The sequence below is a fragment of the Tinamus guttatus genome, unplaced genomic scaffold (assembly GCF_059628265.1).
Source record: "Tinamus guttatus ecotype Peru unplaced genomic scaffold, ASM5962826v1 Tinamus_guttatus_pri_ptg000287l, whole genome shotgun sequence".
NCBI classification, from domain to species: Eukaryota; Metazoa; Chordata; class Aves; order Tinamiformes; family Tinamidae; genus Tinamus; species Tinamus guttatus.
In genome coordinates this window covers 7,428,182-7,441,463 of record NW_028288821.1, presented here as the reverse complement: position 1 = coordinate 7,441,463, position 13,282 = coordinate 7,428,182, and the positions used below count along the sequence as shown (strand labels likewise).

The 13,282-nt window shown below is 41.2% G+C and overlaps 1 protein-coding gene across 3 annotated transcripts in view; it reads right to left on the bottom strand.

Annotated features, from left to right (window-relative positions):
• The window catches only part of TENM1 (teneurin transmembrane protein 1), a 282,452-nt gene that overhangs the window by 109,089 nt on the left and 160,081 nt on the right, over positions 1-13,282 (bottom strand). For 2 of the 3 annotated variants that reach the window (XM_088527561.1, XM_088527563.1), the window contains 5 exons: positions 10,736-10,888; positions 5,483-5,682; positions 4,232-4,442; positions 2,183-2,284; positions 977-1,171 (listed from right to left, as the gene is read on the bottom strand). In XM_088527561.1, coding sequence (XP_088383687.1) covers positions 977-1,171; positions 2,183-2,284; positions 4,232-4,442; positions 5,483-5,682; positions 10,736-10,888 — 861 coding nt within the window. The remainder of the gene's footprint in view (positions 1-976; positions 1,172-2,182; positions 2,285-4,231; positions 4,443-5,482; positions 5,683-10,735; positions 10,889-13,282) is intronic. The other variant, XM_088527562.1, reaches the window with a different exon arrangement.

The window sequence follows — 13,282 nt, the reverse complement described above, 5'->3', positions numbered from 1 at the left end:
ATTACTTGTTCTTGTAATTTCCCACTTTTTATTAGTCAGGCTTTAAAAGATGTCATTTTAGTACCCTGAATATAGGCTCACAGTAAAAATGACATACGACAACAGAATTACACAATACACCCTGGTAAACAGGAACTGCCTGCTGCTATCTTGGCTCTGTAGAGTCAGTACATTCTTCATGGAAAAATTCTAAGATGAACCGAATGTAGAAAGAGAATAGCTGGTTATGACTTGCTGATTGCTTTGGAAAACGACCACATTATATTTCATTCAAATGATCTTCCAGTTGCCTTTCATGGGCAAAGAAAACCAGGCTCTGATAGCACATGTTGCTATGGGACTGGGCTACTGGTTGCAGAGAGGCCTGCGGTGTTAGCCACCCTTTCTGAAAGAAGCATGAGGAATCTCAGGGAAGCAAAGGGGAGACAAACACGTCGGCACGATCTCACAGCTTTCACAAGCACAGGAATCCTTGGCTTGCAGGGCCATTTTGCAGGGCCATTTTGCTGTGAACTTTCCAGCAGAAGAGCCCATCAGCCACTGAAAGGCGAGGATGTCCACGAGAACCGGCTCTCGGCATTCAGCGGCAGGAGGCAAGGGAAGAACCTGAGAACTACAGTCCTCCCAAAAAGAGGATCTGAGCCTGTCGGGGCTCTGGCCTGCACAAGGGGGATTAGGTATTCTAACCAGATAATGTCTGGTTAGACATTAAATTAAAATAGTTTTAACCTTAAGAATAAAAATGTGGATATTAGACATTATGCGATCAACTCCCACAACTGTCATTGAGGCCTAGATGCCTTATATCAGCATTACTTTCCATGAGAGAGTAAACGTGCTTTCGTACTACCTCATGGTAGGATTCTTACATCTACGTGTGTTTGTAACTACCTTAAAACTTAGAACATGTAGAACAGTTTGGTTGACGAAAGACAAAACCAAAAATGCTAATTGAGAATAGAAAAACTTCACAAACCTTCCTCACAAATCTCTCCTTTGTACCCAGGGACGCAGATGCAGACTCCCATGATACAAGTGCCGTGGCCAAAGCAGGTTGGATCAATGCACTGTTCTTCTGGGACGTCACATTCGGGCCCTTTCCACCCATTTCGACAAACGCAGTGACCCTTCTCGTACTCTCCATTTCCACTGCACAGCACTGGGCAAGAATCTGAAGAAGGCAAATTGACCTCTTCAATGTCTCTAAACACTTACATGTTTTAACACATCCTACATTTCTCAGTCTGTAATTTTTTTCTCCATTCCAGCCTCCTCTGCTTTGACTCTGGGCTGTGACAGGCTGAAATGCTTGAAATAGGAAGTGCAACAGGAAGATAAGGCTCCTCATCCTGCCTCACTAGTACATCCGACCTGAAATGGGACATGTCCAAAGGTAGAAAGGGATCCCTGCCCTTGCTAGTCTCTGTTGAGACTTGCACAGTGATACCTGCCTGTGATTTTCTGTAATATTAGCATTTGTTCCGGTGAACTGGAGCAAGATATCCACCTTTTCTTCCTTCTTCTAAGCAGACTTAACATCAGTGAAGTTTGGGCTGTGTTAGCCAGTGATCTGGAAGCTTGGCTTTACAATGCAGGACCAATTTCTGTACCAACCAATCTCTTAAAATATAAAGTCAACTATAAATTTGAGGAAACACTAGGAAAAACGCGAGACTCTCCAGACATAATATTCTGAGTATGTCATATAGTACTGCCAGAAATATATGAAACAGAAGTAAGCTCGCTCACAGTATTTTTAGTAAGTTTTTGCCTAAAGCGCTGAAAAGTAGTTTCTAAAAGATTTCTCCTCTAGACACTATTCAAGTTAAGACCACACAAAAGCATACACTCATCTGCCAGTGTCTTCAAAAGGAAACAGCTGGTTTGTCAATTTTAAACACCACTAAACACTAAGTGTTAAAAACGTGCTTTTAAGAGTGGGTGCAAGGAGGGCTGGAGAAATCTCAACTCCAAAAGCCACCAAGGGAGAAGTGGCTGCAGTGTCTGAGCAAGAAAAGAGCGTAGAGAGCCCTGTGCTGCCTGTGCTGGTTCGCTACCTGCCATCTGGATGGAAAAAGGAATTTAATCTCCCTTAATCACTCTGAATCTTTGCAAACGCAGCAGCCGCACACTTTACCCGTGATCCCTGTCACGCACCGCGGATCCGTCCGTGTGAGATTACCTTTCGCGCAGTCGGGACCAAGGAAGCCCGGGAAGCAGTGGCAGTGCCCCGAGATGCATTCGCCATTCCCATTGCAATTAGTGGAGCAGTCATCCAGGACTTCTATTCATCCAGAGAGTTGAGCACAAAGAAAAACAGAAACTGGTTGACTTTTGAAGCAAATGGCATCTTTGCCACTCTGCAGGACACAGCTTAACATACAGGAGGTACAGAGGCAGTAAAAGACCCATTTCCATTCATAGAGAACATAAAAGAATATTCCTGTTCAAGCATCTTACAAATATTAGATTTTGCCCTGACAGCTTGGAGATAACAAGTGCATCATTTATATTACACAGGAAAGCTTTTAAAGTAAGTGTTCATGTAAAATTTACCACCATTAAAAGCACTGTAAGAACCAAAGTATTTACTGAGAAATGTCCACCTTAACACTCTTTTACGGGTGAAGTAATTTGTTTGAAAGCTGCTTATAGAATAGATTGTCTTCTGCGATGTTCATTTGAACTATGTGAGTGGACTTCCATGGGGAAGGGAAAGATTTCCACTTCTACAAAATCAGAAGAAAAAAAAATACTGTCTTAAATAAAGTGATGAGGCTAAATGCAATAAGAGACACAGATCTCAAGAAGAAAAAATCTCGGTTCTGCTCCTACATGTGCACATGCTTCATACTTAGCCATCACATCTTGGGGCAGTGGAGCACAGGATGGCAGGTGGTCACAAAACAGCAGTAAATGAGCAGCCAAAAGACTATTTATTGGGTGGGCATCAGCACCAATGGAGCTGGGCAAGTCCCTTTGGCTGCAGGAAGATGGGAACTTGAGTAACTATTGTTGAGGAAATGGAGGAAAACGCAGATCCTTTGGAAATGTGTCTGTCCGTGGCAGATGTTTTGGGAGAAGTTTGTCCTCAGGGAAAATGCAGCTGCAGCTTCCTCTTGGAGGGGTCATGAAATGTTGTTTAGAAATGCTGCTTCTGTGCTGGAGCAGAAATAAATAGGGAGGAAGGTGTCTGCATTCTGCTCCAGGCTGGACTTTGGCTAGGTTTCACACTCTTCACAGAGCCTCTGTGAAGATGCTTCCCAGACACCTTGAGCAGGACTTTCTCATACGGGAATGAATAGTGGCACCTTTTTCTGCTAGTAAAAGATGCCTTTTCTCTAAGCACTGCAAATCAGAGCTTTCTCACATAATATTATCATTATATTTCTATCTGCTCTATCTGCCATTTTTTGCAAGGTATTACCATCAAGTAAAAATAGCATCTAATTGTTGTAAAGAGCAGATGGCATGTCCAATACTAGTAAAGACATCTTGCTAAACATATGGTTGAACAGGTTAACTAAAGGGCAAAGTGGTTAAAATCTTACAGCAAACCCACACTGTCATAAATACTACAACACTTTACCCAACACTGAATTCCAAACAAACCCTGTATGTGAGTGGAGCTTACTAACAACAACTAAAGCTGTAAACTTTTGTCCCCCATTTTTTTTAAAGGCAATAGTGATTTAAGAGGCCAATGGGAGAGTGTGTCATATTTGCCTTTTGTGTCGCAGACAAAACGGTGCAAAGAAATAATCACATGAAATAAGAGTAACTCTCCAATGAACAGCAACAACCATGACCAAGTCCACAAATGCTGCCTTTTAGATTTTCTAAGTGATTAAGATAACGAAAATAAGAGCCTGAAGTCGGGATAATTTTTGTAGGATTTATGATTCCTACATAAACACAGAGGACACACACACATTCCCCTTAACTTAGAGCAAGATATCACCAGAAATTACTCAGATACTTAACATAGCATATAATACTCTTAAAATAGATGAAAAATTCACAGTTTTTTAATAATACCCATCTTTAATACGGAAATGCTGCTATTTGTCTAATATTGGCATAAGTATGCAGCTACTTCAGTGAGGTCAAATATACTAAACTGAAATAAAAGTTATTTAAGGGAAGCTGGAGTCAAGGTCAATGATATCTTTTCAAATACAGTTTCCCAACATAAAAATCATAGCAAGAATTTTATTGCAATCCTTCTTACCAATCGCCGTAGTTAGTACAAATACTTGCTCCACTTTCTTTCCATCATTGTAAAATGCCATGTGCCAGGCCCCTTGATCCATATATTCAATGAAACCTGTCTCTTGCAGTGAAGTTAAGATCAGGTTCCTGGGAGCTTGCTGAGGCTCCTCTGCGTTTCTTGGTTCTTGTTTAATTAAGTGCTTTCCATCCATCAGTTTTACAAAATCGAACTGAAATAATAATGAATAAAAATTAACCACCTGGCAAATTTGTATAGAATCTACTCTGCATTGTCTCAGTCAAACAGGGCTAAACCACTGAAATCTTCCGGGGAAAGTGCCCGGTTGAAGAAGGATTCACACCAATGTGAATGGAAGTTGCATAACTTGGTCCATTTAGTTCCAGTCTTGCATTACATATAAAAAAAGATCTATAGCAGGTCAGAAATCTGGCATCCAAACTTGCTCTCTTCTACAGCTGGGTAAGTTCCAACCTGCTTCATTAAATCCAGCAGACTTACTTCAAAAACCACCTCTCTAACGGGAACAATTCCAAGATTCCCAAGCTGTAGTGCCTAGGTTAGGCTGTGATTAATCTCTAACACCAAATACAGATCAAACAGGCTATTGTTCTACATCAGATTTTTAAATGTTTGTCACTTAAAAATCACATATCAACACCTGCATATACTTTTTTCTTTATGTTTTATTTTATTAATGAAAATAAGCATTAATGCAAATACTTTGTGTCACTGAAAAAGAAATACTTAACGGAGTGACTACTGACAGCTTTAAGACCAATTAACCACAAAATACCCAAGAAGATGTAAATATTTCTATGAATTCCTGTTGAAGAATAGCTATATTTCTTTCTTTTTTCCTAGGCATTCTTCAGGCTGATTTTCATAGGTTCAACTTCAGCACAACTGAAGACACAGCTTTAGCTAGAGCCAACAGCAGCTAAGGGCATTTAATATTTCTGAGATGGAAGTTCCAGCAAGTACTAAAAAGCCTAAAGCATTTTTGAGTGATGTGGCACATCGGCCCGCTGTCCCCACAGTACCCCCACCATCCAGTCCCTCCGTCTGAAAGCACAATTTGAGGGTAAAACTAGACCTCAGGGAGAGAAAGGGATGAACACTCTGCTTTTAGTGGTTACATCCAGTTCCTTCCTTCCATCCTCTGTGCTTTGAAAGCGCACTGTGAACATTAGCATCCACTTTACTGTTTGGAAATGTAATGCACAATTGAATTACTTTATTGCTAATTACCTGAGTATGAGTAGGTGGAATGTTTCTTCTGCCATAAATTCCCAGCAGAGAATCCTTCGCCAGCGAAATGTTAAATTTCAGGTACATGGGGTGGTGTATGGTGATCTGAAAGCGCCAGAACAAACCGGGTGGGATGGTCTGCATGACTTGTGCTCCAATCTCAACTTCTCCCGTGTCTATGGCTCGGCCCTTCTGAAACACTAATTTCCCCAAAACAAAGAAAACAATCAACTGTCATATTCATAGCAGGTGAAAATAATGTGGAGTCCTTAGATATACTGGAGCATATTAAAACCAACCCTTAAAATGAGGACACTTCACTGAATCCATTGCATTTCTTAAAATCAATTAATTGAAAAACAAACTTGCCTGCAATATTTACAGAAATCCACACTGCAGAGCATTTTTGCCCTGGAAATCTTAGAACAAGTTCCTGATTACAGCAAGGTCCCAGTGCCACTGAGGCAACCACGGTGCTTTTAACCGACCGCCAGGCTGTGAAACACAACCCCAAGTGCAGGGGTGCAGAGGCGGCTTCCTTGGAGCCATCACCCAGGGCCACAAAAAACGGGCACCGGGGAAGGCACAAAATGCACCAAATCTGGTAGGTCGGAGCCTATGTCCAAGTCTGGATTTCTATTAACCACTATTCCTAATGATTTTATTACGGCAGTGATATTCTAATCCTAGAGAATAAAGAACATCTGTTTTTGTTTGGTCCTTTCTGCATAAAAGGATATACAAGGGCATAAGGATAGGGGCAAGCATTAAATTTATAGCAAAAATTGGCATAACTTCACAATGACTAACAATAAATTTGCCGACATCTACAGTATGTAACTTTACACAAGGGTATGAGAGAGCTGAAATAGAAAGGGAAATGGAACGTGTAAAGAATATGTTGCCAAACTAAATTGGAGCTGGCTTGCTTTGCTGGCTTGTATCCCCATCTTTCTGTATTTTACTGCCTGCCAGCGCCCAGCATTCTGACAGGCTGCAAGGCATGGACTCAGTCCTGCTAGCAGCTGAGGTAACTCCATCCTCCCTGATTTGCAAAACTCACCTTCTTGACTTGTGAAAAAGCAAGATAAATCGCTACGGCCAAGAAGGGCCCAAGAACAGAAAACTGCAATCAGCACTCCTTAGCACTTTATGCTTTATTTCATTCCAAAACAGAATGAAGGATAAAGAGGAGCAAGCAAAAATGACTCGGACCTCAGTTTTTACAATAATGCATAAAAATGTGTAATACAACATAATCTGCCTGAAATATTGGAGATCTCTGCTGGAAGTGAACATGGCAGTAGCAAAGCCACTTGCATGGCCAGCTTTTTCCTAAACATATTAATTGCATCAGGATCCTCAGCGGGCTCTTACGTAAGGCTTTAACTAGTGTAGGAGGTACTTAGCATGCTTAATGAATAGAGACTTAATTTAGAGGCAGGAGCAATTCTCAGGGTATTGGATCTTCCAGCTTTATGGCTGCTTTGTGTCACCAGAAACAGAGCTACAGCAAAACCAGGAAGTGACTTCCAACACACTGCTGCATAAATCCAACTAGTCTTAGAGCACAGAACTTATTTTCTAGAACTCACACACCTGTTACTTAGTTCATGAGTTAAAATATTTTCAAGCTGCTGCTTTAACAAAGCTTTTTCAATTTTTATGGACTCCCACCAACCTTGAATACTCAGTTTTGAAAATACATTTAAGCTTCTAATGCAGCTGGACACAAAAGAGGCATCCTCTCCTGTTCCAGTCCACACACTAAGTTCTGCTTGGATGATATAAATTTTAAGAATTCTCCCCTCTTTCCAGTACTCCAGAGGTACTAAATTTTAGTGATTATTTGCAGGCAATTATCTTGTGTTAAATAACACACTGAAGTTTTTTTTTTTGTGATATTGACACATCATAATTAATGAGATTCAATGGCATAATTGGTCTATGTTCAAGGTCCTTTAAAAATATAGAAACTGCTCTTCAGTTTGTCAAAGTGAAAAGGCCTGGTTCTTCGTTCAAAATAAAAAGCATCACATCTTCAGCTAGGGCACAGGCATCCTTTGAGAAAGAGTATTTTGACTAACTGATGCTATCAAATTTTGGTTAATTAATGTGTTAGTTTGGCTAGGCTCAACACACCTCCGTAGCTTTTCCACATTTGTCTGAAAGTGCCTTCGTTCTGGTAATAATTTCATGTACTCTTTGAGAAAAATCAACACGCCTTTAGATTTGGTTTTATTTTACTATATATGAAAGAAATGCATGTTGCTATTGACAACGGTGGCATACATGAAAAAACACATTGCCCACAGACAGTATGTAGTTGCAGCATCCCTTCCTTTCACATGTTATCTTCTCAGATAACCATTCAGCATGAAATGGCTACTGTAAGAGCCATGTCTGAACTGCATGTTTTTATAGTCACTAAGTCGCTGTTTCTTCCTTATAGAAAAATAATTCCGCTCTGTTTCTATGCCGAATTGAGCTACACAGGTAGTTGGCAGCACAAACAAGCCATCTGAAAACGCACTCTTCAGACGATCCTCTCATGCCTTCTTGCTCTTTCTTGGGAGACACTGAAACAAGCATTTCAAATTACAAGCCCTGCACTTCTTCTCAAACCACCTTTCTCCTAACAACATTATTCCTATGAAAAAGCATGATTTAATTATCTACATACTGTTTCTGATATAACTCCCCATCTCACCAAGTGGTATTACATCTTTCCTATTCTTTCCAAGTATACTTTCTTTGTAAGTCTAAAAGTCTCAGATAGATTCCTAATCACAGGTTTCTTTTGGCTTCAAGAAAGTAAAACTCTGAGCAGCATGGTGCCAATTATCTTCACGAGAAAGTACCCATATGCTGATTATTACTGATCCTGAAACAATCAATCTCCTTGTACTCCCCAGGTAAATACCAGCATCAATAGGACGCCTGAGTTTTTAATCACACTGCTACGTATTAAAATGTTAACTCACAGCCACGGGTCAGTGTGTTATAAAATGATTTTTTAAAGAACTCTGACTTGCTGTTTTGTCAACTTGATTTTCATTAAAAGATTAGTTAAAATATATGCTTTCAAAGTTTGGCAAAGCATCCTATGCAGCTACATAGAGCTGGGAGGTCACAATATCTGGCAGTACTTATTTATTCCTGTGAAATCGCACTAGGGGCTTCAATTTTAGAGGCAAAAATCAATTCTCTCTGTGGTATACTGCTGAAGTGAAAGGAGAAAAGAGCTGCCTGTTTCCCAATCCTCCTTCCCACTGCATCTACATGGAGAAATAAAATCACTGGTATCTATTAAAAGAGATGGGAGAAAGGGGATTTCAAAAAGAAAAAAAAAAAAAAAAGGCAGAAAATAGCCAGAGCCCACGTTATCAATGCCTGATCCCAAGCTTACATTCTTTTTTCTTGAGCTTCCCTCAGTGTATGCCCCCAGTTAGCATGCCCTGTATATAAGATACCCCGAAAGATGAAGAAGAACAAGGTGGAACCACAGTGTAACTACATTTAAGACTGGCCTCCTAGCCTGATGAGATCTTGTGCTTTAGTGTTTCTGTGGCTTCACGTGAGGTTTGGACTGTCTGGGGTAAGGGGATTTGTTTGTCTTTTATTTACCGCATCAGTAACTACCACTGACCCACATTTTCTCTTCTCCTCCTCCCTGTTTTTGAGCATCTCTAACTTTTAAGACCATGTTCTGATGTTTTTTTTCTGTACTTCCACCTTCAGAAGCCAAATGCTTTGGAAGAGTCGTTGTTAAACCTGTAATCTATTGACAAAATTATTTAGTGTAGTTGAGAAAAACTATTTGAGATATTTCCTACAGTGTACCTGGGCAACAATACCAAAGTATATAAAAAAATTAATGTAATTCACCATCAATCCATTCTAAGAGAAGAAATAGTGGAAAATAACAGTATAATTGCTCATTCATCTGACATGATCTCTTAGCAGTTGTGCCACATTGATTTGTTAGACTTCTCTAGTGGGATGTAATCTTCCTTCTAGAGAGTCTGGAACAATAATGCTCCCTCTTGTCTCATCAAGGCCAAGATCTTACCTGGCACACACAAAACCAGACAGCTGCTCTGCTATGGAAGTCAAACACTCTGGAGATCTCAGATTGTTGCAGAGCTCTCAGGACAATTTTACCTTCCTGCAAATGACTGGTGTTTGCATTATATTCCCATTCACTTTTCTCCAATCTAATCTGATTTATCCACTCTTCCGCCCTTTTTTTTTTTTCCTAAGTATTATAAGGAGAAATGGGAGGGCCACCTGCTCCCTACAGTCATAACGCATCACTGTGGTCAGTTATCACATAGTGCTCAATGGGAAATACGTGTCAGGGCTTGTAACTGATACAGGGTAGTTGATCTAGCTGATTAAATGGAAAGATCTGACAGGAAGAACTTGCACATCTCTCCAGGTCAGCCTGCTCTCTGCTTCAGGCTCCTGGTTCCGCAGCCCTGGCAAGCCCCTGAGTGCCCTGTCAGCAGAGCGGGGCCACCTCACTGATGTGACAGAAGACTATCCACCTCCTACCTCCCCACCAACACCTGCACAGCAAACTGGGGTGAGTCACTTGCACCTCACAAGGTCCCTGCAGGACCATGGGAAGCTGTGAGGAACCATATCAAGAAAGTGGGGTGACAGTCCCACCAACCCAGGACAGCAAAGAGCCTTTGGACTTGCTCAGGCTTCAGGTGAAACCTCAGCAGATTCCCTCAGACTCATTCCCTACAACTGACCGAACCAGGATTTCACGGGGATGCTGTATTTCAGCTTAAGCCTTAAAGGACTGGATGTCTTTAAAAGCATTGGGATTTGCAACTTGCTGCATCTTCTGGCCTGTCAGCACGAAGACTTTCACTTTCCCAGGACTGGCTCTGCTCCATGAAGCAGAGGCGCTGCACAAGGCCCCGCGGAAACGGGAACCGCAGAGAGCATCGCCCCTCGCCTGCCTCGAAAAGGAAACCCTGGAACTCTCTGAGCTCCCTTTTCTCACAGAAACACAGCAATTGTTTGGGTGTTGAACAGAGCATTCCTAAAGACTTGCTTCACTCTGGTAAATTTCAGTAGGAGTTCTCCTAAGGGCACATCATCAAGATATGGACTTTTGATACCCATTTTAAAATTATACCAGAGAAGATGCTACAGATTTTGAGAAGTTGTAACAGAATCAGAGTTGTGGTAACATTTAATTATTTCTAAATCGTCTCCCCTGCCATTCATCCATACCTTTTTTTTCTGTTTTATCAGATATTTTTCCTCCAATCGGTGAGTAAGTGGTATCCACGGATTCTGTTCCTCTGTTTCCGTGGCTAACTCCGTTTTCATAGAGCTGCCCTTCCACAGGCTGCAGCTGCCAGGTTAAACCAAACAAGTGCACTGCTGCAAAGAAACAAAGGCCAATTAATTGATTTCCAAGCTACAGAACTGTCACTCAGACTAAAAAAGATGGTTATGACCCAATTTCTGCCAAGTGAAATATTATTTAGTTCTGTCAGGAATAAATCAGAATTCCATGGATTCTAATGAGCAATTTACTCTTTTACCTTAAAAACTCAATGTTTAATTAGCTTCCACACTTTCTTTTGGAGCTCATCCAGGTCAGGGTGATGAATTTCTCCAACAATTAATGGAAATACTTGCAATAATGGGATAACAGTTTCATGACAGAGTGTCTGTGACAGACTCTAATGCTACATCAATGTTGCCCATCAACTTCCAACTGCCAAAGAGCTCAGAGTTTGACTAAAACGCTGCCATGAAGCAAAATCTCTAACTCTTTCCAACTCAATTCTAAGCAAAATTGTGCCCACTGCATTCCCAAATATTTTCATTTAGATTAGTCTAAACATGAGTAAAAACACTGACTTGGATAGATTTATACTAAAATTAAACTGCAGATAACATTCTAGCTCTGTATCTAAAATATATATAATCAATCTATAATGAGCAAGAACAGAAAAAATATTATTTGTGCAATGGGAAAGCTCTTAAAAATGATTAATCCTTTTATAAAATGTATCTTTATGTAGCTACTCACTGCATTCTGGTTACATAGCCATTCACTTTTATGTTTTCTTTCAGTGCTTTTGATCTGAAGCTCTGAAGGTTTGTAGGAGAAACCCAGCAACAGAAGATATAATTTTAAGCATAATATGTTTGCACTGCAGTCTTTCTAGCCAATTACCCAGGCCTTACTGAGGAGGACAAATTCTTCAAGGAAGAGGTTGCCTCAGTATTGAAGTAACTCAGCAGGGAGGACTGATGACCCACTAAAATATGGATTGAGGATACCCCTCCGCAGAGAGGATGAAAATATCATATAAAGAGCAAAAGCTGAGTGACTGTCTCTGTAGCCACATGCAGCAATTTGCGGTGAGTAGGAGCTGCCCACTGCAGAAGCCTAAAAATATAGGCAATGTATCTGCTTTTCAGGAAAAGTATAGGAACCCCAAGGACACTCAGAAAAAAAAAAGAGGATGATCTAGGATAAGGCTTTTCATTTAAAAATTGAAAAACTTTTCCTTACACTTACACAGACTTTTAGAAAAAAAAAATCATGATATGAACAGGAAACCAACACGCTGCTGTCTGCATCTGTTTGCTCCCGTCTCCCTTGCACACTTAACGGCTGAATTGCGAAGCTGAAACCCAGCCTTTGAGGGGGCTCCTGCCAGGGCCTCGCCAAACCCACCACAGAAGGCAGAGCTAGCACTGCAGCAGCCTTAATTCCAGATCTGCGCCTCCTGGACCAACCAGCAGCAGAGACACAAGGCAAGCCAGGCACAGCAAATGTCAGCATTTCTACTGAATCGGTGAGGTGACACTACATGGACTTTGTGCCACATTTGTATTTTCATACTGGCTTCAGGAGAAGAGAGGCAAGCTCACTGAATTCTCAGTGCACGGCTTCAGGATGAGCCCTGGGCTCTGCAGACACCGTCGGTTCCCCCTCCCGAGAAGGGCTGCTAGAGGATTACCCCAGAATCAGGGGAGAGCTCCCAGGTCAGAGATTTGCCTTGACTGGTGACCCTGCGTGTGCAGGGGGGTTGGACTAGATGATCTCTAAAGGTCCCTTTCAACCTTAACGATTCTATGATGATACTTCATGTTCCATTGACTGGGACCTGCCGAGGGCCCCTAGGAATGCTTGGAAAAGGGGCTGCAGTCAGCTCACACAGCCCTCTGCTCTGATCCCCGAGCTTATTAACGCGGCACAGATCACTGCTACGTAAAGAAGCTGCAACAGCTACATCAGCATCCTGCGCATCTCCAGAGCACGCGGCTCGCGCTCCCGGCCCGAGCTTCGGGGCATCACAATTTAAAAAGTCAATAACAACCAAAAGGAACAAAGTGTAATGGGATTGATGAGTAATGAATGTATATTTAATTTATACTAATGCAAATAATTATATTAATACATGAAACATTAACAGCTGATGCGAAGCATAATTGCATGTATAGAATTGGTTTTAGTGGTCACACAATCAAGAAGCATAACCTCTACTTACGTTATTTTCATTATTGTTATTGTACCTATCTTAAGAGAGTATTTGCATCGGCTACAGAGAGGACATTACAGAAAAGGAACTGAACCCGTAACGCATGTTTTTCTTTACCCTATGCTGTTTCCAGATTACATACATTATGCATTTTGTCATCCATTCGCACCGATTCCACTAGTTTGCTTGCTTTGTCTTCCCTTCAGGCTGAGGAAGTGCTGTTGTTTTTACAGCTCATGCCAGAGCTTGGCAAGCTAGCAAAACTGTTTGTTTG